The following is a 17,140-nucleotide window of genomic DNA, read 5'->3' as shown; positions in this document are numbered from 1 at the left end:
CTGAGTGCATTGTGTCTCATTTGCACTTTCTTTCGCTTTCTTTAGCAACACGCTTGCTTGTTCAAGAAAGGAGACATAGCACAGAATAAACTTCCATACAAGTCAGTCATCTTTATTGATAGCCTGGCTGTCATAGTGCAGTTTCATAATGGAGCCATCAGGGGGAGGGACTACAGTCCTTCTGTAGAAACAAAAGCATGATGGTGCTGCCATGAGTGAGAAATAAATTGAGACTCTGAAGTGGCAGCATTGTGACTGAACTACAGACGAGAGCAGACCAGACCAGCTGAAGACGTGGGAATAGTATGCAAGTTTATTAGCAGCTCTGCCTCTGACAGAAGGTAAGAAATGAGATGAAGCTGTTGTTATTGTTGAGCCTTTGTGTGGTGTGACATGAAACTTGTCAGACAGGACTTCTCCATGTTACCTCAAATGGTGCTGTTTTCAAAAGTTGTCTGTCTTCATGTTTTTTATTGTATGTATGTGTTGATTGTTGTACTGAACCATGTTTTACTATTCATTTAAGATCTGATTTTTTTAAATTCTCATTCATAGTAGTAATAATAGTTATTTGACACTTTGTTAGTGCCATTATCAACTTTTATCACACAAAACGTTTCCTATCTTGCAATAATTTCCCAAACAGATACCCTGCCCTAATTACCCAAATGCCATTTCCTTTTTCCTTTGTAATCCTGTTAATAATCACAATAATCACAAGAACTAAATAGTGCTACTAACCAGCTTGGCACAGTTGTCTGAGTTGTACTTACTGAATAATGAAGCCCACTGTAATAACAGTGTCATTAGTACTTTGGCTTAATGTTGTCTAATCAGCATTTAGACTTGTGAAAGGCAGACAAACTGCCCTATTTATTTTCTTTTCATGAGCAAAAGAGCCCAGCATTGGCCCACTTTGTTTGTGCCCATCAGGTTGTAATGTTTCTTGAAGACCAAAGTGCAGGTAGGTACAGCTCAGAGATGGAATGTTTTACAGCAAGCTGGAACATGAAGCAACAGTGTTCATTGCTCTTTAGTCAGAAATCAACAGGAATATCTATCTGAGTTGTCATCTCTTCTCACAGGGTTGGACTTGTGAAGAAAAGGAGCAGGACAGTTGGAGAGACGGACAGGGGAAAGACTCACTTCAGTGCTGCATGTTAAGAAGATAAACTACATCAATGAAGACATTGGGCATGGCGGTATTCAAGCAACAGAAAGTGGATGATTTCTATGAAATTGGAGAAGAGCTGGGAAGGTGAGTGTTATTCGAAGCTGTTACTAGAAACACGTGGAAGTAGTTTACTTCCAATTTAGTTTTAACTGTAATGATCTCTTTCCTTCACTTATTTTTTGAGTGAGATTATGATTCAGTACTCCCCCGCCTGCCTCTTGATATAGTGGTCCTCATGAGTGTACACAGGGAATGGAGATATGCAAACAGCTGGCCTGTTAAAGCTTGCATTTGGGAGTGTCACTGTTTTAAGTAGGTTGAAGTTTACAGCGAGAGATAAAATTCAAAAGATAAAGGTACGCCAAGTAAACAAGTATTGTTTTGGCACAATATGTAGCCTATATTGTACGAAAGAGAACAAACTTAGATTTACCTGTCTACTATCTATATAGGAGCAGTTCTCTACACCATAGCTGAATCAATGTGTTGAAGTTAAGGATAATGAAAAACTGAAGGGACAAATATATGTATAGGCCAAGCCCCTACACAGCAGACCTCAAGAAACTGTGTACCAAGGGGAAACAAATTAAAGGAAGTTGATAGTGCAATATGGGGAAGCTGCAAATCCCTTTATCACGGAAGGACAGCATGGGCATGTGCACCACTTGTTAACAGATTGGTAGGGTGTGAAAGGAAAACTTCTGACCTCTTACTTTTCACTACCAATCAAAACACACACTATGTCCCAGTGTAGCCTTGGCCTGTAACCTATTTGCTGTCCACATACAGCTACTCTGACACACCCTACCTAACACAGGACAAACCGAGACCGTCCCTGTATAGCCTGCTGATGAACTGGGCGCTCCAGCTGTGTTTACATGTTTAATATTAGTAGAGCAACGATCCACAGCTCAATGTCATTTTCCTGATGGAGATTCTTCCTCTGATTTAAACGTTAGATGTGTTTCTTTTTAAATATTCAGATGCGCCTGTGGATGAAGAGAGTAAACATCGTTAGGATAAGCCAGCAGATTACTAGAAGGTAAATGAGAGGCTCATGTTGTAGAAACGAGTTGTTTAAAGGCCTGACAATATCGCCGAGTTGTGGTGGAGCTGAAAACCTGTTGTTCGGAAAAGAAGACTGAGCTTAGGAGGGACTTGTGGTTTAATTTGCATGTGTTTAGCCCCCCTATCATGAGGTAGAGAAAGGCTAGAATCAACGCGGTTGAAAGCCACAGACATATGTGACTGAGAACGAGAAAGGCTTTCTGTGTCATGGGAGTGCCTGTGAATTTGAACAGCTCTCCAGCAGCTGTCTCTAGGTTCATTGTAGTTACTGAGGTGTTGCTTGTTCCTTTCTCCTCTGGCTCATTGTTTTCCAGTGGGTTGGGGAGGCTGTCGGGTCACAGTTTGTGTGTGTTGCGTGGGTTCGGATTCTCTGATGTTACTCAATCGTCATCCCAAGAGGGTGGGGGGAAACTCGATGAAGGGGGCCATAAACTGATCTGTGTGGAATATTTGAGATGTGCTGTACTCTATGGAACTGTTTAGCCAGTCTCTTCGTGAAAGGTGATTCATCATGCTGAGGTCCCTTGTTCACAGATATTGATACCGTTGGGCCCCTCACAGCTGTAATTGATGTTCCTTTCCACATATGACAATGTGTTTCTGGTAAACCTATCCGTAAAGCAACCCTTGTCTGAGATGTGAGGCAGTCTTTACGGTCTAAGTGATGACGTTGATGACATGGGAAGTGTCGTGGGGTGCGGGCCTGCAGCTGCCATCGGCCTTCCGAGGGACAGGTGGAGGCGGTGGTGAGCTGTTATGTAAGTGATCGTCCAGGCAAGGCTGAGAAAAAAAGGGTCTTCTGGGAACACAGAGGACGATGTGAACCCTACCTTTCAACCAATAATGTGACCGTCGCTAACGCCAGCACGATTTCACACTCTTCCATATTTGGCCAGAACGGTAAATCCGCCTGAGCCTTTTATAAAACCTTGATACCTTTGCTCCTGGTGGCCATCGGTCACTCGTGTTATGTGACTGTTTTTGAACAAAACAACGTCATGTGTCATCGCTCATCTTCAGCAGCCAAGAATTCAAGAATTCACAGGAAGCGCTGCTGGATGGGAAGCGCCATTGTGTTTACACACCTGAAGGAAAATACAAAAGCTTGTCAACTTCCTCCACATTTTAAACTCTCTGTAAACACTACAACTACGTCACAGCGGATACAAATACAAGGCTGCACATTTTTGAGTATAGGAAGTCTTGGGTCTGCAGTGCTTTTATTAAATGAGTTAAAGGCCATGAGTGTGTCAATAGTAACTGAATGTGAGAACACTGAAAAGGTCACATCAGACCACACTGAAATACAAAGAGCGGCCTGTGGCTATTGCTATTATTGTCCATTTTGGAAATACTATGCAAAATAGATGAAAAGGGAAATGAATTGGAGAAATGTTTTCAGTTTGCAGAAGTTTGCTGTCTTTAGAGAGGATGCAGAGACACATTTCACTCTGCAGCGTTCACCCACTGGATGTGTTGAAGTGAAAAGGGCCAACAGTCGCGAGGCAAACAGGTGCTGCTGATCCTTTACGGGGTTTACATGATGTATCTATAGCACAGACAGTGGGCACTAGGGGCAGGAGAGAAAGCGTGTAGTCAGCTCTGAGACGTAGGCATTCCTGCTGTTGAGTGGGTGAAAAATGTGTTTGTTGAGAGCAGCTTGACGGAGGGAACTCCATGTTGACCCGCTGGACATTCCTGGAGTTCCCGTCCTGACAGAGGTCAGCAGCACCGGGGCGCTCACACACCCCTGCCCCTACACAAATGTTTTGTTGACATCAGACCGCTTCAAAAACCAGTGGGAATCTATCTAGAATACTTCTCAGACATCATTTTTGAGATACTTAATATTGTTGTAAGATAAAGTGACAGACAAATGGTGTATTTGGGTTTTGAAGCGTTTCCATCGCTACATAATACAGCTGTTCATCCTCTGACATGCTAGAAATAATATTATTCTGTGACGATGAGGAACATCTTGTCAGTCTGTGTTGCCTCCCCAGCCTTCCTACACATTAGTTTAGCATTTGCAGATGACAGGGATGGTTAGGGACAGGGCTTGGTCAATTATGAAGCTGGCTTTGTCACGCTGTCCCAGAGGTTGTTCAGTTGAGAAATGTGTTTAAATATTGGGCCGGCGCCACTCGTCCGAGCATTCCTCCGACCTTGGCCGTGGATAATAACCTTCAGCTGTTGGAAGTGGAAACTCCACAGAGAGACGGTGTTTTCAGAGCCACTGGCCGGCTTAGAGCTAAGACAGCCGGCACGCCTGGCCCGTTGTGGAATACCCCTCCCAGCATCACCGCTCTCTCCTCTGTTACTCTACGCTCCACAACAACACTCCACAACACTCAGTCAAGTCCTCACACCTGGGTCCCGCAGTTTCTCGCATTTAGGTTACAACCATCAGCACGAAAGTCACTCCGTTCAATCTCGCTTAACAGTTAAATCTAGGACATAGTTGGACATAGTTGCTCCTATCATGTGACATGTTCCTCCCCTTAGGGTGCTTGGTGCCTGTTTTTGAAAGATGAATTCATTCAGTGACTTGCCCCCTCCTCGGTTCACACATTACCACAGTCATCTTAAACAGGGTCAGTCTTTCAGGGATGTCTCAGGGGGAGAAACGTCCTGTGAATAGAAAGGACAGAAAGAGCATTTGAGATTCCATGATGCTCTGTTTGAGCCCCCCACAGCATGTTTTTATTTTCCCTTTGCAGTGTATGTGTGTATGCGTAGGTGGTGTGTGTGTGTGTGTGTGTGTGTGTGTGTGTGTGTGAGAGAGAGAGAGAAAGAGAGAGAGAGAGAGAGAGAGAGTACTCGAAGCCCAGGGTTAGGGTGTGCATTCTTCCCTTGTAATTTGGTTTTTATGTACAGTCCCTCTTGGTCTCTCTCTCTCTCTCTCTCTCTCTCTCTCTCTCTGTCTCTCTCTGTCTCTCTCTGTCTCTCTCTCTCTCTTTCTCTCTCTCTCTCTCTCTCATTCTCTTCTGGGACATGCCCACTCAGCATTTTCAAATAGGGACGTGCACGATGGTGTTTTTGCTGCCCTAATATTAAGTAAATGATCATGGTAATAACTGGGGGCTAAGTGGTTTCAATAAGTAGGTTAAGCAGATGCATTCCAGAGCCTGGAAAATATGTAAGAGCATAAAACCAAAAATAAATTGTTTCTATGCATATATAATGAGCTTTAGTCACTGTATTTTCCAAAGATTGTATCATGGAGAATTGTAGCAGTCGTATTAGAAATAAGCATATTGCACACAGTGCAAAACTCGGGGGAAATGTGGGAGAAGTTCATGTCACTAACTGCTGTTTAGGTGACCATGAGCAAGGTGCTTAACCCCAAATATCTTCACTGGAGTTGCTCAATGTCCAACATTAGACCAATGTAGTAGTACTGGGAAGCTCCCAGATGTGACTGTGTAGCTATAGGGCAGGGTGTGTCTGAAAAAGAGCAAACGGGCTTAGCCAACGTATCCTGGGTAAATAAAGGTTAAAACGTTACCTGAAACCACAGAGAGATGATTATTACAGTATATACATTTGTGTTAAAAAGATTTTTTGATGGTCTGGAGCTTTCCCTGAGTGAATGCACTTTGAAAATGGAAGTGTACGCTGTGTGTGTACGGCTCCACTGATTGGAGTGAGCGTGGTGCGAGCACAGCGGGCTGCCATGTGCCTCTGGAATCTGTGTGTTTGGTGCTGCCATCAGGGGACAGCTTTAATCCTCTAGTCCCTCTCAGCACTTCCTTTCCACCCCGCTTCCCTTCCCTTCCCTCACCTCCTCCAGCTCAGCGGGCCCATTCCTTCCACCCGGCACCGGAGAGATGGCAGGTGGAGGATGAGCCTACAGGCGCGGCTATTCTTAGCCTGCTAGCCATGATAGTGCCGCGCACGGCCTGGACAGCCTATCACAGCCACCCTGGGATGTCTCTGTGGAGACTAGTGTCCAAAACACATCAATTGGCTGCCCATAATTATCTGTTCCCTCTCTCCAGTGTGCTCTTTCACAATGTCTGAAAGTACAAGGTGTCATTGCCACATTGCAGAATTCACAAACTTATACCCTTTAAATTCTGGGGTCCGCTAGCTTATTATGCTTAATCCACCTATCCCACTCATTGTTCTGTATGCATACTTGACTGAGTGCTCCTCTTCAGTCGTGTCAAAGATAACGTTCATCCATGGCTTGCCCACTCAGAGCCTCTTTGCCAGTTGTGCAACCACACCAGCCCTCATGTCCTTCTGGGCCTGATACTGAAGGCTCAGTGACTCAGAGGCTTGTCTTCAGTGGCCCAGTTAACAGATAAATGTATGGAGTAGGCAGGCAAGCCCACAGCGTCCTGCAGCAGGCAGGGTGTAAGCAGCAGGAGTGGCAGGCTTAGTCAGGTCCGAGATTACAAGTGTTAGTCTGATAATACAGGCATGGAGACTCACCACATATATTTAACTGGGTGACAAAGTACTAGAAAATGTTTTCACCCTCCTCATCAATTACGAGTGAAAAGACTCTCTAGTTATGTTATTAGAGAGTGACACAAGTTTGAATGGTTTTATTCACTAAACATGTTGGGTTGACAAAGCTCAATATTAAAACTCCACAAACTAAACGCCATAATCATCCGTATGTCCAGAGACTATAATATGCAAAGCAGCAAAACACAGAAACAATGATCCACTCAGAGGGCCTGTAAGCCACACCTCTGTTGTGAAATATTCAGAGGTTTTGGGATTTTTTTCCAGAGGACTGACCTCTTGAGGATGGCTAGAAATTTGGCAGGAAGGTTGCTGTAGTGGGAGGACAGCAGTTCTGTCCACACTGCCGGTCTGTACGATTGTTCTCCGGCTGGCTGGGAGACGGGAAATGATGGACATTAACCATTATAGACAGAACATTTCCTCCCTGACCTCTGCTTTCACCCATAGTCATATCCTATAGTTATATGTTATATGAGTTTCATTACCAAATGAAATATCCACTATTTGATTCAGCACAAGAAAAACAAATTATGGTATTTTTCAAAGAATAGCGGGTGATTTCCTCAGTTGATTAAGTTATAACACTGAAACAGTAATAATAACTCTCAGTACTCCTATTTATTTTTTTATTTTTTTAGAGATATTGAATTATGAACTTGCTTTTTTTCTCTGCAGTTTTGGCCATCCATTTCATACTGTACTCCAACTTGCATGAAATGTTTCATATATCCAAGTTGTTGAATTGCCACTCAGCTAGGCATGGATCAGACCTCTCACATGTTTCTACAGTCATGATTAGTCAAAAAATGCTATACATCCATTTAAGAAAAGTGAATGAATCATTCAATATTGCTAATATTGTTACATACTTTGTTTCAGTGTTTTGCTAATCAATCATTTTGTGAGAGTAGGTGCCTCATTTTTCCAGTGGTAGTATCTTATTTTGGAACAAAACTCTTCTCTCGTTTGTCCGTTTCAGTTCCCGAAGCAGATCAGTCCCCCTTGTAGTTGCTGAGGTTAGAACTGATGTCAATGTCTTTTGCTTGTTTTGTGTCTGCAGTGGGCAGTTTGCCATTGTCAAGCGCTGCATAGAGAAGAGCACAGGCCTTGAATACGCAGCGAAGTTCATCAAGAAGCGGCAGAGTCGGGCCAGCAGGCGGGGAGTGAGAAGAGAGGAGATCGAGAGGGAGGTGGACATCCTGCAGCAGATCCAGCACTCCAACATCGTAACGCTGCACGACGTGTACGAGAACCGCACAGATGTGGTGCTGATCCTAGAACTGTGAGTCACCGCGGAAGTATCTACAACACTTGCATAATACGACAGAGTGCCATTTACAATCTTTTGCCATTCGATACAATAGCATTTCCTCATGCTTGTCAAGTTACACCAGTGTTAATCCTAAAAACATCCAAATCTCGCCACACAATCAAATCCCTGCCACATGTTTGGGTTTTATTATTTGGCATTTCTTCTGTAGTCAAAGGATTAGACCTCACTAAACAGGATGTATAGCATGTTGTTATAATATAAAAAACATAAGGCCATTATTATCTTTTAGATCCATGTCTTAATTCGGTGCTAGTTGTGTGTCTGTGTGTAGGAGCAATCTGGTCTGTGTGTTTGCTTATGTGTACATAGGCTGTTTGTTGAACCTGTGTTTGCTGAAAACCTCTGCCAGGATCATGCAGACCAGACAGAACTAAATGTCTCTTACTGAGTCAATAATGCTTTGGTTAGAAAGAGGCCCCAGAGGGAGCTAGGGCACCCTCCGGCTCCAGTGGGCGCCGGAGAACATGGAGGGCCCAATTAGGACTAATTGAAAGCTCAATCCAATCAAAGCGGGGGTGAATCGACTGACAGACCGGGTTATGTTGCACTATATAGTTACACGATCACACACTGTGCTACAGATAGAGAGCTGAAAGCACTCTCAAATCAATGGTGGGGTTTTTCTGTGTGAAAGAGAAAGAGCATCATGCTTATGGGCTATCAGCTGGTCAAAGGATGTTTAATGTCCTTTGCAGCCTTTTATAATTTCTCCTATTGCTATTGGCTAGATGGAGTACTACTTATGGTTCATCACTGGGGTAAACTAACTTAAGACAGGAATGTATTGTTGCCACAAACACAGTTATCCAAGGCATCCTGGACCAATGCATCCACATACTGAGAACACACTTAAGATTACATTTTAAGAGTGGTCATGCTCCAGATTATTGGAGCACATGGTATGAGTCACTGAGTATGAAGGAGTGTCTCTGTGTGTGTGTGTGTGTGTGTGTGTGTGTGTGTGTGTGTGTGTGTGTGTGTGTGTGTGTGTGTGTGTGTGTGTGTGTGTTACAGAGTTTCTGGAGGAGAGCTGTTCGATTTCCTGGCTCAGAAGGAGTCTCTCAGTGAAGAGGAGGCCACCCAGTTTATCAAACAGATCCTAGATGGAGTGCAGTATCTCCACTCCAAAAGGATTGCACACTTTGACCTAAAGGTACGATGGAGCCACAAGTGAAATGTGCCACCTGCTTCTCATGTAAAGCCACATTTGGCTTCTGTTAAGGACTCCTTTGGAAGAGGAGGATGTTTTGTGCTAAATCCTTTGACTCCCCTGCTACTGTACATGCAGGATGGGGCAGGACTTACTGTGTTCTATGTATATGTATACCAGGTCTCTAATGTACGTGCTGTTAGAGTGTGTCTCGCCACTCTGAATCACACATCCTTCCTGTTTTCTGTGGCTGGGGTCCAGACACTCAGACACAGACACCACAAGGTTATCTCTTTGCCATTAGAGAGAAATGTCACCCTCACTACTCTCTGATAGTCACCATCCTGTTTTTCTAGTGCTGCCTCCTCCTACACTCACTCTGAATGCTTTTAGTTTGGCAAGGAAAAACCAGCTATAGAGGCCGCTTGGTGAAGGGCACGATTCAGACCTACAGCGCACAATGTTTGCTCTATGCAGTAATTAGATGCTGAACATTTTCTGTGAAACTGGAAGGTTAATAGTCAATCAAGGAAAATGTTGAAACTGTCTACCCAGGCAGTCAATGTTGATAGTATAGACCTTGTGACCTTTAAATTGATTTATAGGACAGTGAGAATGATGGGAACAACTTTTAGCGATCCTACATACTGAGGACACTCATTACATTAAGTGTGGACATACAGTATGTAGATATGCAAAAATGATCCTGCTGATTCCACCTAGCTGTAATTCAAATGCACTTTTTTTTACCTTAATGTTGCACACTAACAATTATGACTATAACCTTTGCGATGTTTTCCTTTAATGCCTACGCAATAGATGACTTTAAACAGGTAATGTGTATTATTCTATTGTTGCTAATTACCCAGTCTTAGCATTGGTATGAATCTGCTGACGAATGTGGCCTCTTTTGTTGTTTTGTTCTTTTCGCAGCCTGAAAATATAATGCTGCTGGATAAGAATGTCCTGCTGCCACGCATCAAACTCATAGACTTTGGTCTGGCACATAAAATAGAAGCTGGAGCAGATTTCAAAAACATTTTCGGAACTCCTGAATTTGTTGGTAGGTATTTTCAAGCAGGTCTGGGTTTTTTTTTTTTCCATGTTTGTAGTTGTGCGACATCTGTGTGTACTGTAGGACATTTTGAAAAGATTCTTGTTATTTGGCCCGGTGTTGTTTGTGATGCAGGAGTCTGTGTGGTGTCTATTTTCAGCTCCGGAGATAGTCAACTATGAGCAACTGGGATTGGAGGCAGACATGTGGTAAGAGCCCTCAATTATCTCTGACTCTACTGACCACCATACAACAGGCTGCAATGCATTTCTTTGGATTAACTTTGTGCAATCCTTCACAGGAGCATTGGAGTCATCACATATATACTGTAAGTACGGATGATTCATTATCTCAATCTGAATCTTAATATACTGTAAGAGATAATAAAGGAAGATCTTTATGTGTGCGTGTTTTTGCTGTTGTTTCAGTTTGAGCGGTGCTTCCCCTTTCCTTGGTGACACGAAGCAGGAGACACTGGGAAACATCTCAGCGATGAACTACGAGTTTGACGAAGAGTTCTTCAGCAGTACGAGTGAGCTGGCCAAGAGCTTCATCAGACAGCTGTTGGAAAAAGACACAAGGTAAGGGAATGGTTCTCTCACGACCAGTAGAGAGGCTGAAGGCCAAAGGTCAAGTCTGACAATTACAATAAAAAATCCCAGTTTTAGAGGTCTCCCTGCAATAAATACTATGCGCTTTTTGGTATTTAAAGGCCAAATCCCTTGTCCAAATGGGATTGTAAGGGCAGCCAATCAACAAAAAATCTAGAACATGGAATTGGGCACATTGACAGCAAGGATTGACAGCATGTGATAGCCACGTAAGCAAAAAACAAACAAACAAACAAACATTATTTATACTGTGAATATAATTACTGCACCTAAGGCAAAGCATTGTGTAATAGCTGTCTTTCTTTGTGCCATGTAATTAGATCCTATCTTGGACTTGTTGCTTGACATGTGTTTCCATTTAAATGCACCTCTAGGAATATTCATGTGAAATGTATGCTGTTCTCAACATATTCCTGTGGGGCTCACAACCTAAAGCATGATAGGACTTGCTTTCCATGCTCTGTCTCTCATGGAGCTGTTTATTTCCTCATCTGCTCTCTCTCTGTCTGTCTCTGTCTCTCTCTCTCTCTCTCTCTCTCTCTCTCTCTCTCTCTTTTTTTTCCTTCTTTGTTTATTCATTTTTTGTTTGTTTATTTACACTTTTTTAGAAAGCGGTTGACCATACAAGACGCCCTCGACCATCCTTGGATAAAGGTATGCACGTGGTTTATGCTATATACTGTAATAGCATGTTTCTGTATTGTCAGCTACCACTGATATATCTGTCAGCACTCCACCCAAACATGTTAAACAACATCTCGCTGTGCTGCATCTCATGTGTCAAAGGTAACAGTAGGGTATCAGGTTTATTTGTTATGGGAGCATCTTTAAATGCTCAACGAAATTTGAATAGCGTATTTGAATATCTACAGGCTCAAAATCCCAGAGTTTAAACTGAACTACATACAGTCTGGCCTGTTCAAAACATACCACAGTTATATTGTAGCCATTATAGCACCACACCCCTCCTCTGGGACGATTCTCTCACCCGTCACCTATCAATACACTCAGCACTACACATCTTGGACAGTCTCCCTCTGGCTTTTACAGTGTGAAATTGTCCCTCTAGCTTGAGTTAGTTAAATCAAGAAATCAAAGACATCGAACCGAAGCTGGATCTCACTAATTTTTTTGAATGGCATGGTTATGACATTTAACAGCTTGTAATGCTGAAGAAGTGTGTTCCACTACTGGCCGCTGACATGCATGTGAATGGTGTTTTGCTGTGGAGTCCTCGTCCTGTTTGGATACGTGCAAGCATGAAGACAAGGAACATAACACCCTCAGCAGGAATGTCTTTTGGGCTGCCTCTCTCACCTGCCATGGCTTTTGCTGTAGGTTTACACACTAATCCTACAGTGCCACGCCTGCTGGGACATTCACCACTGACGTGTGTGTGTCAAAGATGCACCAATGAGACAGACTCTCACTCAGTGTCCCTCCACCCCTCTGTCTGAAGTCCCACGGCCACACGGAGGACAGCTCCGCCCCAGAGGCCAAGAAGAAAGTGGAGCCATGGCAGCTGAAGACGACGCGTCTGAAGGAGTACACCATCCAGTCCCACTCCAGCATGCCCCCGAACAACACGTACGCTAACTTTGAGCGTTTTGCCCATGTGGTGGAGGACATCAGCCTGATGGAGACCGGGTTATCAGAGGTGGCAGGAGCTCGCCACACGCTGCAGGGCGACATAGAGGCCCTGCTCTCCATCTACAACGAGAAGGAGGCCTGGTACAAGGAGGAGAGCGAGAGCGCGAGGAAGCAGCTGTCCCAGGTACGCTACGAGTTCCGTAAAGTGGAGGCGACCAGGAGGCTGCTGCAGGAGGACATGAAGGCGGTAGATGCCAGTCTGGAGAGTATCAGCGGGAAGTACCACCAGAGGCAGAGCCAGCTGAACGCTCTCAGGCAGGAGCTGAACTCCGAGCTGCAGTGGCTGCAGGAGGTGATGGGCTCCCGGCACCCTGAGGGGGCCAACGGCAGCATCCACAGCAGCAGTCTGCATAAGGAAGTGAACCAGGCGCTAAGGGAGCTGCTGCACCGGTCCTGTGGGGCGGACCTGTGCCCCGAGGCCAAACAGACAATCACAGACTCTGGCTAACTAACACAGGAGAAGACAAACTTTTTATTGATTGTTGCTTAATCTTAAGTATATGTTCCTTTGAAAAGAGATTGTATGAATTCAATACATTGATTTTATTCAACTACACAAACTTTGTGTTGTTGTTAAGCTATCAATTCTTTACAATTTCTTCATGATTTATAAGATTGTTTTTCCTTGTGTGAGCTTTATGATAGTTTCAGTTAAGTGGCACGATAATATTAGTTAGGAATAATTCCAAACTTGAAATGATGACAAGCACACATTTATTTTTAGATGGCACTGTTCTTGTTTGGTTCAGCAGGCTTGGTAACTTTTTTATGATTTAACAAGGAATGATGCACATGAATGTTGATGATGAATGTTCTGTTTTACTTTTGTTGTGACCAGAAAAAAAACAGGGTCAAGCAGGAATTCCTTTCAATGGAACGTAGCAGAAGTTCACACTTTTTTTATTAATTTATTTTTTCATTCCATTCTATTTTTGTACACTGTATGTTTATGTTGTTTACAGTGGTCATTAATTTGTGAAGTTTCGTCACAACTCTTGAATGTTTTTTTCAGATTAGTTTGTCTTTTTTATAGATATGAATGAGCACTTTTACTTAAGCTTGAATTTATTTGTTTCGTTTGGATACCATGTTTTTATTTCTTTCTTTGAGATGTTCCATGAACCAACAGGCAAAACACATTATTATGCATTCAAACTATATTTCGAATGTCATAATTTTCATTATTTTATGTTTGAAGTTAACCATAAAATGCATAACTGTATAAATGTAATACATTTTACCTGTTTGTTTATGTGTGGTCTTTTTCAGCACCTCAGTGGATATACCCACCTCACATTGTTTGGCTTTGTTTTTTTATTTGCACACAGACATTTTTGACTGTTGTCTTTTTCCAAGCACTGAAATAAACATTTATTGTTTATCTATCCCAGTCCCAAACCCTTGTAGTTTGTCTGGATTCTCTTTAGATTTCATGTTATTCTTCATATTATACAGCCACAATCAGACCAATACCCTGGCATAACTTTTATGAACATGAAGACTGATTTGACATTAATGTGAATGCTCCACTGCCATTTGTTTGATCCCTCATCCTGTCTCTTCAGCCCTTGAATCCCAGACAGGCCATGGTGAAGAGGCTGTCAGTGGTCAACCTGGAGAACTTCAGGAGACAGTATGCCAGGCGCAGGTGGAAGGTAAAACACAAGTACTGGGAGCACAATAATATTACTTCCATGCAACAATCAGGGGGGAGATTTTTCATTCTTGATTTATTTTCTGAATCTGTCTTTGTCATTTATCTGTCCCAACAGCTGTCATTCAGAATCGTGTCTCTCTGCAACCACTTGACACGCATGATGAAGAAGGGCCACAAGCTGCCTGACCAGGACGAGGTAGGAACACACTGTTCGCAAGCTAGCAGCTAATCTATCACTGATCCCAAAAAGTCCGCAATTACTGGCTCTTTTTGGACTGTGTCATGAGACGGCATTAGCATAAACTTAGGTCGGCCAGATAAAGAGCGACTGTGATAGTTACAGCAGATCCTGTGTATTTCTAGAGGCTTCTTTCAAGAGTCATCACAGCAGTATTTACCTTCTGTAACACTGTCATGGCTACTATCTGCTCTAATGTATGTCTCACAAATATCAAATGTACTGTGACCCACTAGCCTATTTGTTAACTTGTATATACAGTGCATCATTTAGTCATTATGTGTGTGACCTTAATAGCCTGTTCTAACCACATCTTTAAGCTGTTACTCAACTTAAGCATTTGATCATTTCAGAGGGACTGCGAAAGTGACCAAGAAGAAGAAATCCTGAAGAGAAGACCCAGGACCAGAAAGAGAAGCAGCACTTCCTGAAAGCGTTCACCAGTGTAAAGTGTGATGGTTGAGGATGTGACTGTTCAAAAACAGTGACACTGCACTTAGAGGCACATTTTACCGCTTTTACCTTTCATAAAGAATGAGCTATTTATTTGAGTACGCTGTAAATACAGCAGTCTAAAGTGGTCAAAGCAACAGATCATTTGCTGAATGTTACATGCCGTTCTTGAAAAGTATTTCCTAATGCAGAAATTGCCGTTCCTAAAATAGAGTGAGTAATTCCTGCATAGATCTGTTAACTAGAAGGTATGAACAATAAAGTTGAGACGTAAATAATGTTAGAGCATACACAAAATGAATATAGTCTGCTTCCTCTTTCAACTGAGGTCTTAAAAGGTCCCTCAACTATTTTTTGACATGAGAGTATTGACAGATAGTTGATAGGCTGTTGTCCTTTTGTTGTGCTGGCTGTACGCACAACGATAAGAGTTGTTGTAAAATTGTTGCAGATGAACAGTACTGCAGGAATACAAGTTGATAGCAGATCTTCATAGCCAAGTGTTTACATGTTGTTCTGCTTAACTCAGAAATGTCAGTGTCAACACGTTGTTTACCGTTAACCTCTTCATTTACCACATCAAAAGTAACCTGAAGCTTGTACGCTATACAGGGCAATCTGTTTACTGGATGTTATGTATTTCTTTTTATGAAATTGTCCAATGGGACCAATACATTTGGTTCATTTTATGAGTAAATAAATATATAAATAGTCTATATGTTAAGCAAAATTTGACCCTTGAATATTTTTATGCAATTGTTAGGTGTATTTTGATGTATTTATGGTGTAAATATGAATGTCAGCCAGTGTCTTAATTTCCATTTTACTTGTCTTAGCTCATAAAATGGAGCATGGATTGTTTTAAGCAAGAGTACTATATTTCTGTTTACTTGTATGTATTGTAAATTGAAATTTTGTTTAATAAATTAATGAATAAACATGTTCAAACCTTACATAATTGGCCTCCCTCATTAGCGATATCATGAAGTAGGTCAAAAAACAATGAACTAATCACAATGTTATAATGAGGATGTCACATGATTCTTGTGTAGCCTATTAGTTATGGCCATTAAACCATTACATTTACTTTTTGTGCATTTAGCTGACAGCCTTCTGATTATGGGACACTTTAACCTCGAGCCTCCCTGCCGCCTCGTCAGTGTTTTTTGTTAAGAATGATTAGGGCAACAGGAGTTTGGAAAGTCAGCCAGCTTCCCGGTGACCCCAGAACTGGTGGAAAGGTTTACACTGTATTTAGGCCAGGGATTGTAAAGGTGCTGATAATTTTGGACTATCACATTGTGCAAGGCATTGAACCCCTACTTGAGCCCAGGGCCGCTGATCTGCAGCTGGCCCTGTCCACTGACCCCCGTGATAATGTGTATGGATAAATATTGTATGTCCTATTACTGTCTGTGGTGAGACCATTTGGCACGGCCCATAAGACAACTGACTATGAATGTGCTGTATGTATGGACTTCTCCTATTTAAGCTATGGTTTAATGGACCGCAGTTGCAATTTTTACAGTGTGATCCCATTATCCTATTCAGTAAACCATAAATCCCCTGCTTGTCCCTGTCAAAACAAAATGAAAATGTAAAAGGGGCAGATCATCCACACCCCTTTACAATAAATGCATTATTAATTTTCTGAACATAAACCAGCTCTAATTATGATGGTGCACTGTCCTCGTTGGCTACTCACAGTTGAGATTGATATTTCATACTGCGGCCGTTTCACAACAGTAATGTTGTTTGGGCTCGGTTAGGCTGAAAGAGATTGGAGGAGAAATTTGACCTGAACTAAATACATTGCTGGCAGCCAGAAAATGTAGGCCAGTTCCACAACGATGGTGTTAAAGGGGTTATAATCAACAAGTAGGTCAGTCTGGAATCTGTAAGCTTGTTTGGGACACAGCATCCTATCACAGACTCTGCCTTTGAAGAATCTTTGTTTTTAATGTCCAGCATAAGCACAAGCCCATTTTCTATATTGCATACAAAATCACAACTGTGTAAGTCACAAAGAAACAATGTGGAGAAAAATAAACCAATAAGTTTCAACTTCAAAGGGGTTAGTCACCATTGATTAGCCGCTGTAAACCAATAACAACATGTAAAATCGTATTTTTGTGATGTAAACTTCACATTGTATTTTGATTAAATAAAGGCACATAGCCAGCAGGATACATGTTGCGCAATACACAGTATCATAATGCATGAGGCAACATCTATTGAGCTTGCTACTGTCCTTTTAATGTATAATGAGC

The 17,140-nt window shown here is 42.4% G+C and overlaps 1 protein-coding gene across 2 annotated transcripts; it reads left to right on the top strand.

Annotated features, from left to right (window-relative positions):
* Positions 1–217: 217 nt before the first annotated feature.
* On the top strand, positions 218–15,813 carry dapk2b (death-associated protein kinase 2b). 2 transcript variants are annotated; one of them, XM_071896506.2, is made up of 12 exons: positions 218–341; positions 1,086–1,258; positions 7,785–8,006; positions 9,072–9,210; positions 10,141–10,270; positions 10,422–10,470; positions 10,563–10,589; positions 10,690–10,842; positions 11,481–11,526; positions 14,088–14,177; positions 14,295–14,375; positions 14,771–15,813. In XM_071896506.2, the coding sequence occupies exons 2-12, from the start codon at positions 1,182–1,184 to the stop codon at positions 14,846–14,848; spliced, it is 1,092 nt and encodes a 363-aa protein (XP_071752607.1). In that variant the 5' UTR covers positions 218–341; positions 1,086–1,181; the 3' UTR covers positions 14,849–15,813. The 2 variants fall into 2 exon arrangements, with proteins under 2 accessions (XP_071752607.1, XP_071752606.1); XM_071896505.2 differs by lacking the exons at positions 14,088–14,177; positions 14,295–14,375; positions 14,771–15,813 and adding an exon at positions 12,332–14,053.
* Positions 15,814–17,140: the final 1,327 nt, after the last annotated feature.

Source organism: Centroberyx gerrardi, chromosome 4, assembly GCF_048128805.1.
Source record: "Centroberyx gerrardi isolate f3 chromosome 4, fCenGer3.hap1.cur.20231027, whole genome shotgun sequence".
NCBI lineage: Eukaryota > Metazoa > Chordata > Actinopteri > Beryciformes > Berycidae > Centroberyx > Centroberyx gerrardi.
The sequence above is the reverse complement of the archived record's forward strand: the minus strand, read 5'-3'. Positions and strand labels throughout refer to the sequence as shown.